Below are 15565 nucleotides of genomic sequence, written 5' to 3'. Positions count from 1 at the left end.
CAATAAACTACAATCAGCTTCAGTCGTGAGCAACACACGCTGTTTTCTGCAAACACAATTATCAGCAGTTTCCTCACAGCAGTGTATTGCAACATTTATTAAGTTTAGATCATAGGAAATTGAGAATTGTCGAGCAGATTACATGCAGATTAAGGGAAATAAAAAAGCATTTGTCGGCTGTGGCAGCAGTAAGTATTTCCTCACTGTTTCAGCACTTACAAAGGGAGCTTTAGGGTGGATTTCATCTTCAGTTACTTCTTATAATTATCATGAATATTATTATAGCTGTCATCTGTTTGTGTTCATGTAGCCTTTTCACTGATAATTTAATTCAGCTTAAAGAAACTGCAGTGCTTTGCTTAACGGAGGAGGATTTCACGCTGCATTAAGTTTTAAAGTAAGCTTATAACTAAAGTGTCTCACACAGCTGTTGCTAGAAAAACCAGCATTTTCCAAAGAACAACGATTGGAATGAAGCAGCTGCTAAATATAAATATGCCTGCGAGGTATTTTTCTATTCTCTTTACAGTGTGATGAAAGGGCTTTCCTCTGAATCACCATCAAGCTGCTGTCTCCACTCAGTGCTGCTCTCACCTGCCACGTAGAAGCGATGAATCTCACTGGATCAGATCCACATTTTCTTTGGTCTCTTGCCAAAGTCACAACACTGTCAGTAATCATATCAGTCCAGTCACAATCAATAAGTGCAACATATTTTGACCGGATCGCACACACTGTACACACACTGTACACACACTGTACACACACTGTACACACACACCTGGCCCTCACTCCCTCCCATCTTCTTTCTGCTGACAAGAGTCACAAGAACTTCCTCCTCCGACGTTTCTAACCAGCATTTGGCTGTGCAATTAGCATATTACATGACATTACATTTATTGTCTTCTGTTTGCTATTGTAGTAAAGTGTTTTTATTGTATGTACAGCACTTTGGCTAAACCAAAAATCGTTTTAAAAATGTGCTATATAAATAAAACTTGATTTGATGTTACTTGTTAGACGCTTTTATCCAAAGCGACTTACATACTCAATACTGTGGGCAATCCCCACAGGAGCAATTTGGGGTGAAGTGTCTCAGGGACACAACGATATGCTGACTGCAGTGGGGTTTGAACCTGTGCTCCCCTGATCCGAACACCAACGCACTAGTCCATTGCGCCACATGCCTCCCATGCATATGTAAGTTCATTAGCATAGCGGCCCAGACACTCTGTAAAGCTGTTAATTGAAGTCTGTGTGAAGTGTATGGGATGCCACGGCGCCCCTTGTGTCGGTGTGCGTGTGTGACAGATGGTTTGGGGAGCTTCAGAGCAGGAGACGTACGGCAGCGCGGGGGGAATACTTACATGTTGTTTTCACAGCCTCTTATAATGCCTCTTTTACTGCAGCCGTTGTGGACACTTTGGTTTTATTACAACATTTTAGCACCTCAAGATGCATCGTGAAATCTTTCTTTACAAAGTTTGTGGAAACATTTGAATTATACAGTATTATCAGTACAAATAGCCAATTGACCTTTCGCAAAGCCACGCCCCCCCTTGGTTACTGTTGCTAGTCCGACAAGCTCGACAACCTCCGACACGGAGGGTCTCCGTAACGTCGGAGTCGCCTTAACAGACTCATTTTGGAGCAATAACGCAGCAATATCCTCCAGGTCCCGACAAAAGGGGCTACAATACGCTATGGAGGGTTATATCCACAGTATAAACATTAGAAAAGAGGGAGGCACAACATCAATAGAGGCACTTGCATACAGGTCGCAGTGCAAGAGTGAAAAACCACATGAGCTGTATGTCAAATTCGACTGAATTATTATTATTATTTTGGAATAAAACAATACAATCACAAGAGGCATTAAATGTTGTAGTTTGTCTAAAGTTAACTACCGTTTCCTTGGTGCATCCACCTTGTTGTTCCTTTGTGGGGGTCGGGGTGCCCACTTGTGCAGCAGGATTAGGGAAGTCGGCAGTAGGCTTTCCATTAGCAAAATGCTACAAAGATTAAAGCAAAAATATAAATGAATGATTGCCTGTTGGCTTTCTTGTTTGTACTTTGAAAACAGGTATATTAATAACGGAGCTCAGCTGTTCAGACATTATTATGCATCAAGTGATATACATGGTCAAAACGACCTATAAGCACACAGTTTACAGCTGTAGTCGTGTGACTTTAGCTAACGTTAGTTAGTGAAATTAGTTAATTAAATGAGTTAGTTAATTTGTGAATGTAATCTTTGCTAGCTAGCTAGCTACGTTAGCACGTATTTACCTTGGAGCAAACGTATTTGTGTTTGTTGATATTCGCCATATTCAGCTGGGCATGGGGCCTGCCGCATTTCTTTATCCACTGGCGGCATCTCTCCTCTCGGGTTTTGGGTTTAGGAAACGGGTAAAATATCACACCCCCCCCCTCTAAGCTTATGGGATATCTGCTATCCGATTTGCAAAGACCATAAACACAACGCTTCACCATTTTCGCAATGAATTTGAACGCTAAGCTTGTCGGACTTCCACAGGGAGCCGCGCACGTGATCGAATATGATTGGACAACGGGCATTTAGGGGCGTGGCTTTGCGAAAGGTCAATTGTAATGCTTTTGGGAAAAAAAGTAAACACCGAGCAGTTTTCGCTGATATCCCTCAATCCATTGACCTTTTTAATTATTAGCTGTAATTCTTCTCATTTTATGGGTAACAAAAGTAAACATGTGGAATCATGTTACGTTTAATATAGTAGGCATAGGTTAGCTATAGCAGAAACAAAGGAATTACATGCAATTCAACTTCAAATTCAAGTTTACCATATTTAATAAAGTTATAAAACATGGTTTGTATAATTCACAGTTTCAAAATGTAAGAATAATCTTGATGCAAACTGAGTTTCAATAAAGCTGTGTAGTGTTCAATGTGTATGGAGATATAATAATTGTAATACTTGGAAAATGCACGTCAGAATTTATTTTGGAAATATGGTATGACTTTTCTTAAATATTTTGGGGCGTTAAGTACAAATAATTAAATAAAGGGAGTGTCCATGAGATCCAGATGAAAAAAAAGTTTCCAAAGGAAAGAAATGTGAAAAAGCTCACTTGGACATTTTGCATGTCATTTTAAGACGGCCCCTAACTTCAGCTCATCTCGAACATGAGAGCGACTGATCTGCCTTTTGTTGCAGCTTCCTTGCATTCATTACTAACAATCAATATTCCCATTTCATGCAGAAAACCGTTTTAATGGATGCAAAGACATCACTTTCACAACCTCCCCTCAGAACCCCTGGTCTACAGCATTTTACATTATGGATTATTTTTTCGTCTCACATTTGTCTTCAGCACTTGACAGCAGTTTATCAGATTTTAACAATATATTTGAATGGCCTGTATGTAATTCAATGAATAGGAAAATAACTGTAGGTATAGGAGATCCAAATATAACTGAAATGTGTGAATGCATCAGGCCCTGAATATCAACGACTGAACCATGTTGAAATGTGGTCAATTCTTATAAATGCTGAAGCTGGGGTGATGTCAGAGCTGCAGACTCCAGTTCACTTTACATCTGCAGTCGTGACCTCATTTAATCTCAGAGTTGTACGCATCCTCTGCGGGCGAGGCTGCCTCAAAGCCGGCCAGGATCAAAGAGAGATTGGTAGTGAGTCAGTCGTCCTTTATTCCGCTTTGGAAAGATGTGGGGAGCAGTGAGAGAGGAAAACACACATGAGTGGTGGGAGTATTGCTTTAACTCATCCCTCTGCTTTCATTCCTTTCATCTCGTACCTCGTTTAACCTTTTTTTCTTTTCTCTCCTTGGTGTCTCACACCTCCTTCTCATTCCTCTCTACTTTAGTACCAGCTTTTCATTTTTGCTTTCGCCTTTATCACTCCCCTCTTTTGACATTTTATATATCCATCGTCCTTCCTCACTTCCCTGCCAAAAACTCTCCCAAAACCTCTGAGGTCTATGTGTCATCCATCTTGGGTGTTTAGTTGATTGGCTGCCTGCCTCTCTCCACCATGTGTCATCCCCTCCATTAACCGAGATCAGAGATAAATATCCCTCATGTCAAAGTAAGAACACACCCATTTCTTTCTGTCTCCATAAAATGTCAACATCTTTTGAGAAAGCTGTTTGCCTGAAAGCATCCTGTGTTCCCTTAAACTGTTACATGTGAAATGTGTCTTTTTATATCTGAGTTACAATCATTGGAATCTAAATGTCTTTATTTCGCATGTAGAGAGGAGAATTTCCACACATGAATACATGGTACATGAATTTGAAAATCCCCCACAAGAATTAAATATCTGTTCCCAAAGCTTAATGTGGAGAAAAGGAAAACAGCAGATTATGCATTTAAATTAGTTCATTTATTTAAATGCCCTAAAAGATGTAATGCGTTTATTAGCGGATGACAGTATTACTTTAGGACCTAATGACTGGGTGTTGTGATTACCTTCGTTAACATTTGAAATGAGGCATTATAGCCAAAATGAAAGCTACAGTTTTGTAATTTCACTGCCTCAAGAGGCTTAAGTCATTGCATTTTAAAAGCTTGATATTATTCCTTGCTGGCTCATTTCCGGTGTGAAAGAACAAAAGTGTTGACCAATGGCCGACAGATCCACTTGTGATCATAAACACACGGTAGAAGTTTTGTAGGAAGAAGTCTTTCCTGTGTTTGATAGTTCTTCAATCAGTAATAAAGCGTATGCAACACTTTGACACTTGTATGCAAATCAGTGGGAACAAAAATCAAAGAAAGGGGAATATTGCAGAGGTGTGGAGAGAGCAGCTTTTGGTCCTTTCAGGATCCTGACACTGAAATTCAATTCCAGCAATGTGACTCAAAGTGAAGAAAGAAGAAGAAATGAAGCAAAAATAAATACAATGGATTCGGAGCAAAAGGAAAAGTCATGAATGGAAGTCAAAAATGGGAAATACACAGAGAGAAATATGCATTTGAACACATGCAGACACAGACGGTACGTAGCACACAGACTAAGTGGATCATCAAAGAATCAAAGGCAGACGTGTTTGAATGAAAGCCTCTGTTCTTTATTCAGCCTGCGACTCCACAGGATGGAAGAGAGCGGCTGTGAGAGTTTCACTGCTGATATGAATGTTCTGCGTTGCAACTCTGTCCTTTTCTTTGGGGCTTCTCCTGTCGTGGAAAGAGAGTGAGGAGAGGGAGAGGGAGATTAAGGAGTGAATGCAAAAGAGAGGATGAAAGGGCGATGGGGAGGAGGAAAAGGTGGAGGGAAATCTGAAGTAGCAACAGGGGGTGTGTGCGTGTGCGTGCGTGCGTGTGTGCGTGTGTGTGTGTGCGCACGCACGCACGTTGGAACATCTAGCAGGAAATGTGTGCTGTGTCATATTATTGTGTAACGCTATGCCACTGAAATAAAAAGTACACAGACCTCAGCTCATGAACACACACACACACACACACACACGCACACGCACACACGCACGCACACACACACACACACCTCACAGGAAAACCGTTATTGAGGTGAAAGAGCATTGTGTTTCAGAGTTGGGTGTGTGTATTAACATTTCTCTTGTTTTTTGTCCCCCTGTCTCTTTCTATTCAACCCTCTGCTCCCTTTCCATCTGTTGGCATACCACATGTTTTCTCATCCTTCCTTCTTTGACTCATTTATTCTTTACCGATGTTTGCGTCACCACCTTCTTTTCTCTCTACTCCATTCCTTTCCTTTATTTCCCTCCCTCCCTCCTGCTTCCCGGGACCCAGAGAAAGGTAATGGCTCTTTCTGGTGTGTTTGATTGTGATCGTCGTGCTTCTCCATTGTTTCAGTAATTGTTTTGCCAAGACCACCCCCCCCACCCTGGTGCAATCACATACTGTATGTCACCTCAGGTATCAAATCAGTAGCTTTGCCTCGCCCAAAGTCACTGTTGCTCGTTCAGGAGTACAGCACCAACAAAGGTCTAAATCTGGTGTTAAATCATCAGCGAGCCTCACTGGCCACGGGTTGTTTCCCCATCAGGAGATGCATGATGTTTAATAGCAGTCTGATCCCCCAGAGAGCGAGCAGGAGTCATAAAAGAACCATTTGTAGTATGCAAGGCAATGCCACTCCTGCTGTTTTGGTGACACACTGCCTAAATGTGCGTGAAGGAAGTGCACTGGATGCACACACTTGCACACACTTGCACACACACACACACACACACACACACACACACACACACACACACACACACACACACACACACACACACACACACACACACACACGCACACACACACACACTTACTCAAACACATAATTTTTCTGGCCACAGGCACAAAGCAATATCGATCCAAATTGTGTGAGCTCACAATTAAGCAGAGGAGACAGTCCAGTTAATGGACTCATAAACACAAAGACGGCGCTGTGATCAATGTTGTTTGTGTTTGCCATATTTCTGTTTGTGTTTGTATTCGGGAGGGACAGAAAGTGTGTGTGTGTGTGTGTGTGTGTGTGTGTGTGTGTGTGTGTGTGTGTGTGTGTGTGTGTGTGTGTGTGTGTGTGTGTGTGTGTGTGTGTGTGTGTGTGTGTGTGTGTGTGTGTGTGTGTGTGTGTGTGTGTGTGTGTGTGTGTGTGTGTGTGTGTGTGTGTGTGTGTGTGTGTGTGTGTGTGTGTGTGTGTGTGTGTGTGTGTGTGTGTGTGTGTGTGTGTGTGTGTGTGTGTGTGTGTGTGTGTGTGTGTGTTCGCGCGTGTGTGTTGGCTTGGCTTCATCTGGCAACCCTGACATGGACTCCCCTGCATGTGCCCCTTGTTCATGTTTACTAAAACACTTCAGGAACCTCCTACCTCGATGTTCTGCAGCTTGACGAACCTGATAATGAGGAAGAAATGCATCCATCGTTCATGTTCTGTGTGTGCATGTGTGTTGTCTCTTCCACGTGTAGCTTTGTTTCATCTACCACCCACTTTCTGCAGAAAGCTTCTTCTCTCAGTCAGTCTCACCCTCACATATTTACCTTCGGTGTGTGTGTGTGTGTGTGTGTGTGTGTGTGTGTGTGTGTGTGTGTGTGTGTGTGTGTGTGTGTGTGTGTGTGTGTGTGTGTGTGTGTGTGTGTGTGTGTGTGTGTGTGTGTGTGTGTGTGTGTGTGTGTGTGTGTGTGTGTGTGTGTGTGTGTGTGTGTGTGTGTGTGTGTGTGTGTGTGTGTGTGTGTGTGTGTGTGTTATTCATTTGTAGCCCAAAATCAGTTCAGGTATCACAGCAACACCAGCTAAGCTTATGGCAGCCTGTGAGTGACACAAATAATGAAGCAAAATGTTTCACGATAAATGAGGGCGCTAATGAGAGAATTACGTAAATGTATCATGATGCAAAATGGAGTAATTGTGACTTGCAACCCATTTCAGTTTCTCTTTATTCCATTGAAGAATAGCTGACAACGCAAACAGGTGCAGAGTGTGTGGGGGGGGACAACAAGTTTGAGTTTCGAAGACCAAGGACAGATCTTTATGGATCACATACAGAACATAATATGAGAATAAAGATGTCAAACCCGCTTTAATGGAACAGTAAATGATAATGGGAGTGAGAATAAAATGTGGACTCAAAACCTTGAGAGATTTCAAATGGACAGCAATGTGTTAATATATTGACCTCAAGCCGAAGGGAATGTAAAATACAAATTGGCAATCATATCCACAGACTAGCCCTAAGAAAGGTGGTTTCATCTTAATATCCAACCATTTCAAAGGTGGCTCTCCAAGGAGTGATGCTGGGAGGCTTTGAGATGAAAACTGTACTCTATCTGCTGCACAACCAGCAAGTAGCAGATATTCAGTGCATTCATATTAAGTGGATACAACCTGACTCTCCCACATTCAATATATGGAATGAAGTAGTGTTATCATTTGGAACAAATGTTGTTAAGGCAAATTTACAAAGAGATTGAATTCTGTGATGGCCTATTAATGTTGAAGGGATAGTTGTCATGACTTAAACCTGAATCACCCAAGGCTTGTCCCTCGAGTCTTCATCTTCAGATACACATACACACACATACCTCCTGCTTTACATGCTACAATAATTCCCTTGTTAGGAAGGAAGAGACCTGCCTGCTTTTTTCTTGATTGTTTGTATTTCCCATTTCTTCAAAACGTTTCTCTCTCTGTTAAATTAGATACCTATTGTGGTTTGTTCTTTGCTTCCTTTGACATGCAAGCTTAGCAGTTAGAGGGCAGACAGAAAATGTGTAAAGAAATAAGCACACATGCTGGTGAGGCCTAGTATACTGAATTACCTTTCTTATTGGACACCAGAGATCCTTATTACTGCCTCTTTAACAAAACCAAATGTGTGGTACATTAGCTGTAAAGGTCCATTTAGTTTATTTCTTAACGTGTCTTCTCTCCGTGTTTTGCAGGGACTTTGCCTACGTGGCGAGAGACAAAAACACGCGGGTGCTGAAGTGCCACGTGTTCAGATGTGATACTCCTGCCGCAGCCATCGCTACAAGTCTCCACGAAATCTGCTCCAAGGTGGGTGTCATTACCTTCGCATGAATGAGCCTATCTGCTGCTCTGAAGCACGTTATCAGGTCTCAATAAGGGTTTCTATAAAAGACATTCTGATGGAGTTATCCAGAGGTACTTTTTTGAAATAACTACTCCTACAGGCAAGGTATATCAACCTTATAACCAGGATTGGAAAACATGGTGCCAATACACGTTATCTTTTACCGGAGAAGTAAGAGGAGAGACATGGAGGGAAGTTGTAAGAGCCTATACAGCAAGGAAAGGAGATAAGAGTCACATTTCAGAGGAAAGAAGTCTGTTTGTATCTATATATAATACCAAATACTTGGTATACAATACAACAGGATCACATCCTATACACATTTTACACATTGATGATGATTTACTAACCCTGAACCAGTAATCAGGAGGTTCATGCACAGAGTACTACAGGATGCTGAACATTTTCTTTTATATTATATACTGTCTCCCAATTTTACATTTTAAATTCGAATTATACTCTTTGTGGACACTATCCTGTGCCATTGTGTGCTTCTATGTTATTACTTGGCTGCTAAAACACCTGAATTTCCCTATAGGGATCAATAAGGGCTTATCTTATGTTATCTTATTAGACCAAATCTTTCCAAAATATAACAATTCCATATGCTTCTAACCTTTTGAATATCTATTAAAGGGGACCTATCATGCAGAATGCACTTTGTGATGTCTTTTATACATAAATATGTGTCCCCGGTGCGTCGGGGAACTCACGCAGCGTCAGAAAATAAAACCCTCTCTCTTTTCATCCGTACCCAAATCTTTTAAAAACGGGTGTACAACGAGCGGATACAGATTTCCATCCGCTGTGACGTCGGAGCACCCACAGAAAGTTGCTATCAGAAACAACAGGCTTGTTTGAGACGAGCTGCGGCTCGCCTCGAAAGTAGACGAGAATAGCCGATCGCAGCCGGGGGAGGTCTCAAAAAGCTCGCCTGAAGTCGGACAGCTCGGAGTCGGCTTGTTGTTCTTCTTCTTCTTCTCTAGGTTTTTTGGCAGATTGCAACAACTTTAAGGTGCATACCGCCACCTCCGGAGTCGGCTTGACTCGGTTTGCATTTATAAAGAATGCACAAATGTGTTTAATTAATCGTTAATGTCAGATATGTACTAAGTAAATACATTTGTTCCTGCTCAAGATTAGATTCAACTTTATTGTTATTGCACATATTACAGGTACTGAGACAACGAAATGCAGTTTAGCTTCTAACCAGGAGTGCAAAAAGCAGTAAAGTGAAAAGTAATGTAATCTACAGAATAAAATATAGAATGAATTGAATGATGAATAAACAGTGAGGGGTATGAATACACTAGATATATACACAGCAGCCTGTGAGCAGTATGAACAGTGTGTATGAATATGCTAATATAAATAAAGTATGAAACGGTAAGCAGTGCAAGTATAGTATAAAATATATAGATTTTATGATAAACATTGTGGAAAAATGATGAAAAATGTGAATGGAAGTGGCGACGTAAAACTGACACCAAACAACAACAAACTTTTGCCGAGCCAATTGGAGAGTTTCATCAGCAGCACGGGGTAAAAACCACCAATGAGCGCTCAGCTCGAGATACCAGCGAGTCGTTTCCCATCAAGCATTTCGCTTCCGCAGCCCGAGGAGAGGAACTGCGCCGCCTCGCCTCGCCTCGCTCTCAAGTCTTTGTCTCACGAGATTTCAACGTCTCATGTAGGCGAGCCTCCAGAGCAAGTCGGACAAAATCCATCATGCAACGCACTAGCAAGACGTTGATTGCAATTGCGCAGGTCTGCGCAGGTCTCGCTTGTCTCAAACAAGCCTAATGCCTGACGTGTTTTTGACGTAATCTCGTCTTTGTTTACATTAGCAAGCCTCGCTAACACTCAGAGCTAACCTGTACTGAAGAGCACATGGGTTTAAAAAGTAGGAAATAAAAAAAGAACTCACCTTGTGATAAACTCGCAAGAGAAAAAGCATTTGAGCTCCATACTGAAATAATCCTTGACGTGGTTTGAACAGGATGTCGTTTTATCACAACCGAATTGTACTTTATCTCCGGTAGAATTCTGATCAGGCATTAGCTCCGCTTCCTCTTATTTATTTATTTCAAGCTAAGGACCCAACATCTGCATTTCTCTAACAGGGCTGCAAAAGAGGTGTTTGAGCCATATGAGGCATGGCTACAATGGGTGATCTGTTTGGTATTTTGACAAAAAAACTTCACAGACATGTTTTGGCCCTACAATGGCCCTACAATATATATTTCAAATATAGCATGATACTGTAGGTCCACTTTAAATTAGTGTCCACATAAGTAGCTCGTAATCTAAAATATATATGCATATTGTGATGTCCTCTCGTTTTGTTTAAAGGATTTAAATTGAGATGCTAAATAGACTACATTTGTAAAGCAACTCCCTGCTTTACGAGACACAGCACTTATAGTTACTTGTCCTTGAGTTATAGGTAGTCGTGTATTGTCTGCATAGAGACACATTTGATGATCAAAAAGAGTGAATAACCTGGATTTGGTTACACAACCTTCTAGAAACCAGTCTCTCCTCAGACCAGCAGTGGCATTGTAAAGGATGAATCTGGAGCTACAGATCTTCTCCCTCAGTGGCACTTTGACCCATTTAGAGACAAACATTTGTTCTGTTATTTTTCTTTCTACGCCCCTTACCTTAATTAAAGAAAGAGTGTATGTCTGTATTTTCTGTGTGTGTGACAATGACTCTTCCCACTGCCTATTTTAAACAGAGTGGAATGTTCTCTTTACTGCAGGGGAGGAACTTAGTGACCTTAGTCTCGCAGCTGCGCAGCACGCTGTGCCGGCTTCCTTAGTGTGTGTGTGTGAAAAAAGAGAGTGTGTGCATGCGTCTTTTTGCATGTTCCCTAGCGAGCAGAGTTGCAGACTCACCATAGACTTTGATTAATGACACCTACAATTAATCAAGTGTCTGTAGCAGGGAGAGGGCTGCGGCTCAGTGCAGGGGCCATGCAGACTATTCAACACTTTTTAAAGAGTGTGTTCACTGCAGCAGAAGAGCAGGAGCAAAGACAGGAGAGAAGGAAAGAGGTTGTTTTATTCAGACTGCGAAAGGAAATATACCATTTGGAAGAGAGGGCTAACGGATTTATTTGTCTTGTTGTCATCAACAGTGAATTGAACAGATATTACCTGTGTAACCTTTGATACAGTGTGTTCATTGGTGCAATAAAGTTCCAACCACTAATAAAAACACATCACCAAGCAATGCCGTGGGTTTTATGTTCCTTTAACGCCAAAGGTTGAGCATGGCCTTTTATCCTGCACCAACTCACTGATACGAGCACACATAGATCATAGAGAAAAACTATAAATACCACATGAACTGAAAAAGTCAATGGGGGACATTTTAAGTTTATATTTGTAACCTTTTTTACATGTGTTTTGTCGCATAGAATTGTTTTTCGTCAACTCTTTGTGAGACAATCTAACCGCTGTTGTGTCCAATCCAATGTCAACCATACCTGCTTCTCATTCCCACATTCACAGTAGGTAGCTTTCCTCTTCTGTGTTTTTATTCCTCACCCTTTTTTGTCTTCTCTTTCTTCCCACTCATTCTTTTATACCTAGATTATGGCTGAAAGGAAAAGTGCCAAGGCTGCAGCTGGCAGCTCCTCCCAGACCGGCTCCGATGTACCCTTACAAGGTATGCACACACATACTGTAGACACACACGTACACACACGCACACGTACACACACACACACACCCACACACACACACACACACACACACACACACACACACACACACACACACACGCACACACACACACACACACGCATACATAGTCTTGTTCTTTTGTAGTTCCCTCGTGAGAACTACACATTTCTCAGTAATGTGCTACACAGTGTCTTTCATGCTGTGGTTTCTTGTCTCACATTATTACATTTCTCAAACCACACATATATACTTTATATATGTGTGTATATGTATTTTCTTTTCTTAAATGACCTTATCGCCTCAGGAGTGACCGTGAACATTTGTTAGTAGAAAAGATAGCAGTGTTTGGTTCCATTACACACAGATACCGCTGACTCCTCGCCTCACAATCACTGAGCGTTATCCCCGCAGCGCTAATTCTATTCACCATTTCCCATTTCGCTAAGTCCCACTGCTTGTTCCTCTCAGTCCCAAGTAATTATAGGAAGAAAGAGAAAAAGCTCTAGCCCAATTCCTCCCGCCAGCTGCTGTGTGTTTGCTGAGCGTGAGGGATAGGAGCATAAGATTATAAAAAGAAGTATATCGGCTCTTCACTTACTGAGGCAGTCGACCTCATTAAAACCCAATTAGTGTTTCTTTGAGGCGAGGCCTGGTGCTACATGGCAGCCATCCCAACCCCAGGATCAAAGCACTTTTTGGCGAAACATTCCTCACATGTTTTATAACTATTAAGCTTGATTTCATATTCTTTTAACTGAAAAGCTAGTGTGCTCTCAGTGAGACGTGCTACAGTGGATAGACTGGTCCATGGGCTCTAGAGGTTGATTCACTGCCAGTGGAAGAAAAACCGTTTTTGTTCTCGTCTGGATTAGATCTCTTCAGTGTTGTGCACAATCCTGTGTTGGGACGCATTTTAGGAGATTAGCACTGAATGATATGGGGTGAGCGCCAACTCAGGAAATAGCCCTGCTGTCCTCGTTGGATCTGGACTGTCTGAGCTCTGCTTTACATTTGAAATTAATGTCTGAAAATCCATTTCTCATCATTCATGAGAGAGCTGAACATGTGAGATATTAGGGACTCCAACTTTTTCATGGATTACACTGATGAGGTGATTTGATTTCCATTTTCACTCCAAATGACCCAACGGAGATGAGTTTCTGGTAAATTGATAATTTTTGAAATTAAGATGTGGACTGTGCAAAATGGGCTGAAACTCATAATGAGGAAAATGTCCTTTTGTCATAGTTTAAGGGAACTTTAGTGGTTTAACTCTTCACCTTGCCTCACTGATGTGCAGTAGGCTTAACATCACAGTTGGACGTGATTAAAGGGGCATCAACTCACTACCAACTGTGATGTGTGGTCAGAGCTGAAAAAGGCTTAGAAACTCAGGTATTCAAACACTGCTTCATAGCCTGCTGCTACATACATCATATGTCCTTTTTTAATGGCTATAACATCTATTAAATATAACAGTTTTTCTACTATTACAGATGTTGATAAGTATATAGAAGTTGATATATATATATATAGAAATGTCCTTAGTTGCACACTGAGCTGAATTTAATTATGACTCAATCATAAATAATTCCATATTAGAATTGGCCCTCATTTTCTAAATCCATGTTGACTAGCAATATAGCTAAAGTTAATAATGAATGACCCCCATTTGAGAGGGATTCTTCTGCTTTGGTTTTAATGTATTGTAATAATAATGGTTTTGTCTTTAAGTACATTTTTCAAACTGCGGTTAAGCAATCAGCCATGTTTAGTGTTTGGTATGTTACCTTGTCAGAGGTTATCTCCAGCTTACACAGCTAATTGCCTGGTGTGTAAATGGGGACTTCCTGAGGGTAAATGATGTTAATGTCTGTGCTGATTGGGATGCAGGTGATGCACATCTTTGATCATGCTTTCTGCCTTTAGGCCATTAGGCAGGCACAGCTGGGCTTTCATGCAGAAAAGTAAAAGAAACGTGCATCCTCGTGTGCAAATATCTTTCTCATGCCCTAATCATGTCAACAGCACACTCAAATATTAAAATATTCACCAGAGTTTGTTTATTTCCCCTAGTTTTAGCCAATTATCATGTGGACTCTACTTTTGGAACTTTGCGTTAGATGTTGTCGTGTGATGAAATTCCCTGCGGCAGTTTGTGCGTACATTGTATGTGTTTTAATGCGTGTGTGTTTTAATCTGTGTGTGTTTTAATGCGTGTGTGTTTTAATCCGTCTGTGTTTTAATGCGTGTGTGTTTTAATGCGTATGTGTTTTAATGCGTGTGTGTTTTAATGCGTGTGTGTTTTAATGCGTGTGTGTTTTAATGCGTGTGTGTTTTAATGTGAGTGTGTCTGTGTGTGTTTTCTCTCTGCAGAGTTTCCCTTGCCAAAGACTGAGTTGGTGCAGAAGTTCCATGTGCTGTACATGGGGATGACAACTGTGTCTCGCCCCATAGGTAAACCTGCACTCATACTCAAACACACACGTCATATTAACACACCCTGCTCTCACTGTTCACGCTCTCCTGTGTTTCCTCCTCAGGGATGGACGTCATAAATGGAGCCTTAGAAAACCTCCTGTCCTCCACAGGCAAAGAGGACTGGACTCCAGTCACATTGAGTATTGCTGACACGACTATGGCTGTCATCAAAGAAAAAAAGGCAAGGGACTGTTTGTTGCTCGCCTGAGGAGTAACAGATGAATAAAATATGTGGATGCACTTGTAGATTAAAGAGGAAGATCTAATAGAGCAGTGTTTCAGATCTGACTCTGGTCTCGTTTGTGTGTGCAGGAGGAGGAAGAGGAGGTGTTGGTGGAGTGTCGAGTCCGTTTCCTGTCCTTCATGGGCGTGGGACGAGATGTGCACTCGTTCGCCTTCGTTATGGACACTGGGAGCCAGCATTTCCAGTGCCATGCATTCTGGTGCGAACCCAATGCAGGCCATGTGTCTGAGGCTGTGCAGGCAGCATGCGTAGTAAGTCCTTTTTTTTGTTATAAAGATGAGGCGATGTTGTGTTGAAAAATGATTGTTTGGTTGGCTAGCTTTCCAAGTTAGATGAGAAGATTGATTCTGCTCTCATGTTTAATTATATCACTCTTCTAACTCTCAGCGAAACAGCTGAGGTCAAACCAAAAGTGAGTTTTCCTTATCATTCTATATTCAGTCTTTAGGCAATGGAACTACTCTCTTTACTTTACATTTCAGGAAAAACTGTACCAAAAGACTAAATATAGTATGATAAGAACAATTGATGTATCTCAGAAACATCAAGCTACTAAATGAAGCGCTTGGTATCTGAGAACATTATGTTC

The 15565-nt window shown here is 41.5% G+C and overlaps 1 protein-coding gene across 3 annotated transcripts in view; it reads left to right on the top strand.

The window, feature by feature from the left end:
- apbb2a (amyloid beta (A4) precursor protein-binding, family B, member 2a) overlaps nt 1-15565 on the top strand; it is a 38046-nt gene that overhangs the window by 19830 nt on the left and 2651 nt on the right. For all 3 annotated transcript variants that reach the window (XM_079667985.1, XM_079667983.1, XM_079667984.1), the window contains exons 9-13: nt 8408-8522; nt 12159-12234; nt 14628-14708; nt 14795-14913; nt 15045-15227. In XM_079667985.1, the coding sequence (XP_079524111.1) occupies nt 8408-8522; nt 12159-12234; nt 14628-14708; nt 14795-14913; nt 15045-15227 (574 nt within the window). The remainder of the gene's footprint in view (nt 1-8407; nt 8523-12158; nt 12235-14627; nt 14709-14794; nt 14914-15044; nt 15228-15565) is intronic.

Source organism: Notothenia rossii (genome assembly GCF_949606895.1).
Source record: "Notothenia rossii genome assembly, chromosome: 3".
NCBI classification, from domain to species: Eukaryota; Metazoa; Chordata; class Actinopteri; order Perciformes; family Nototheniidae; genus Notothenia; species Notothenia rossii.
Note: the sequence above shows the minus strand (reverse complement) of the source record. Positions and strands in the feature narration are given on the sequence as shown.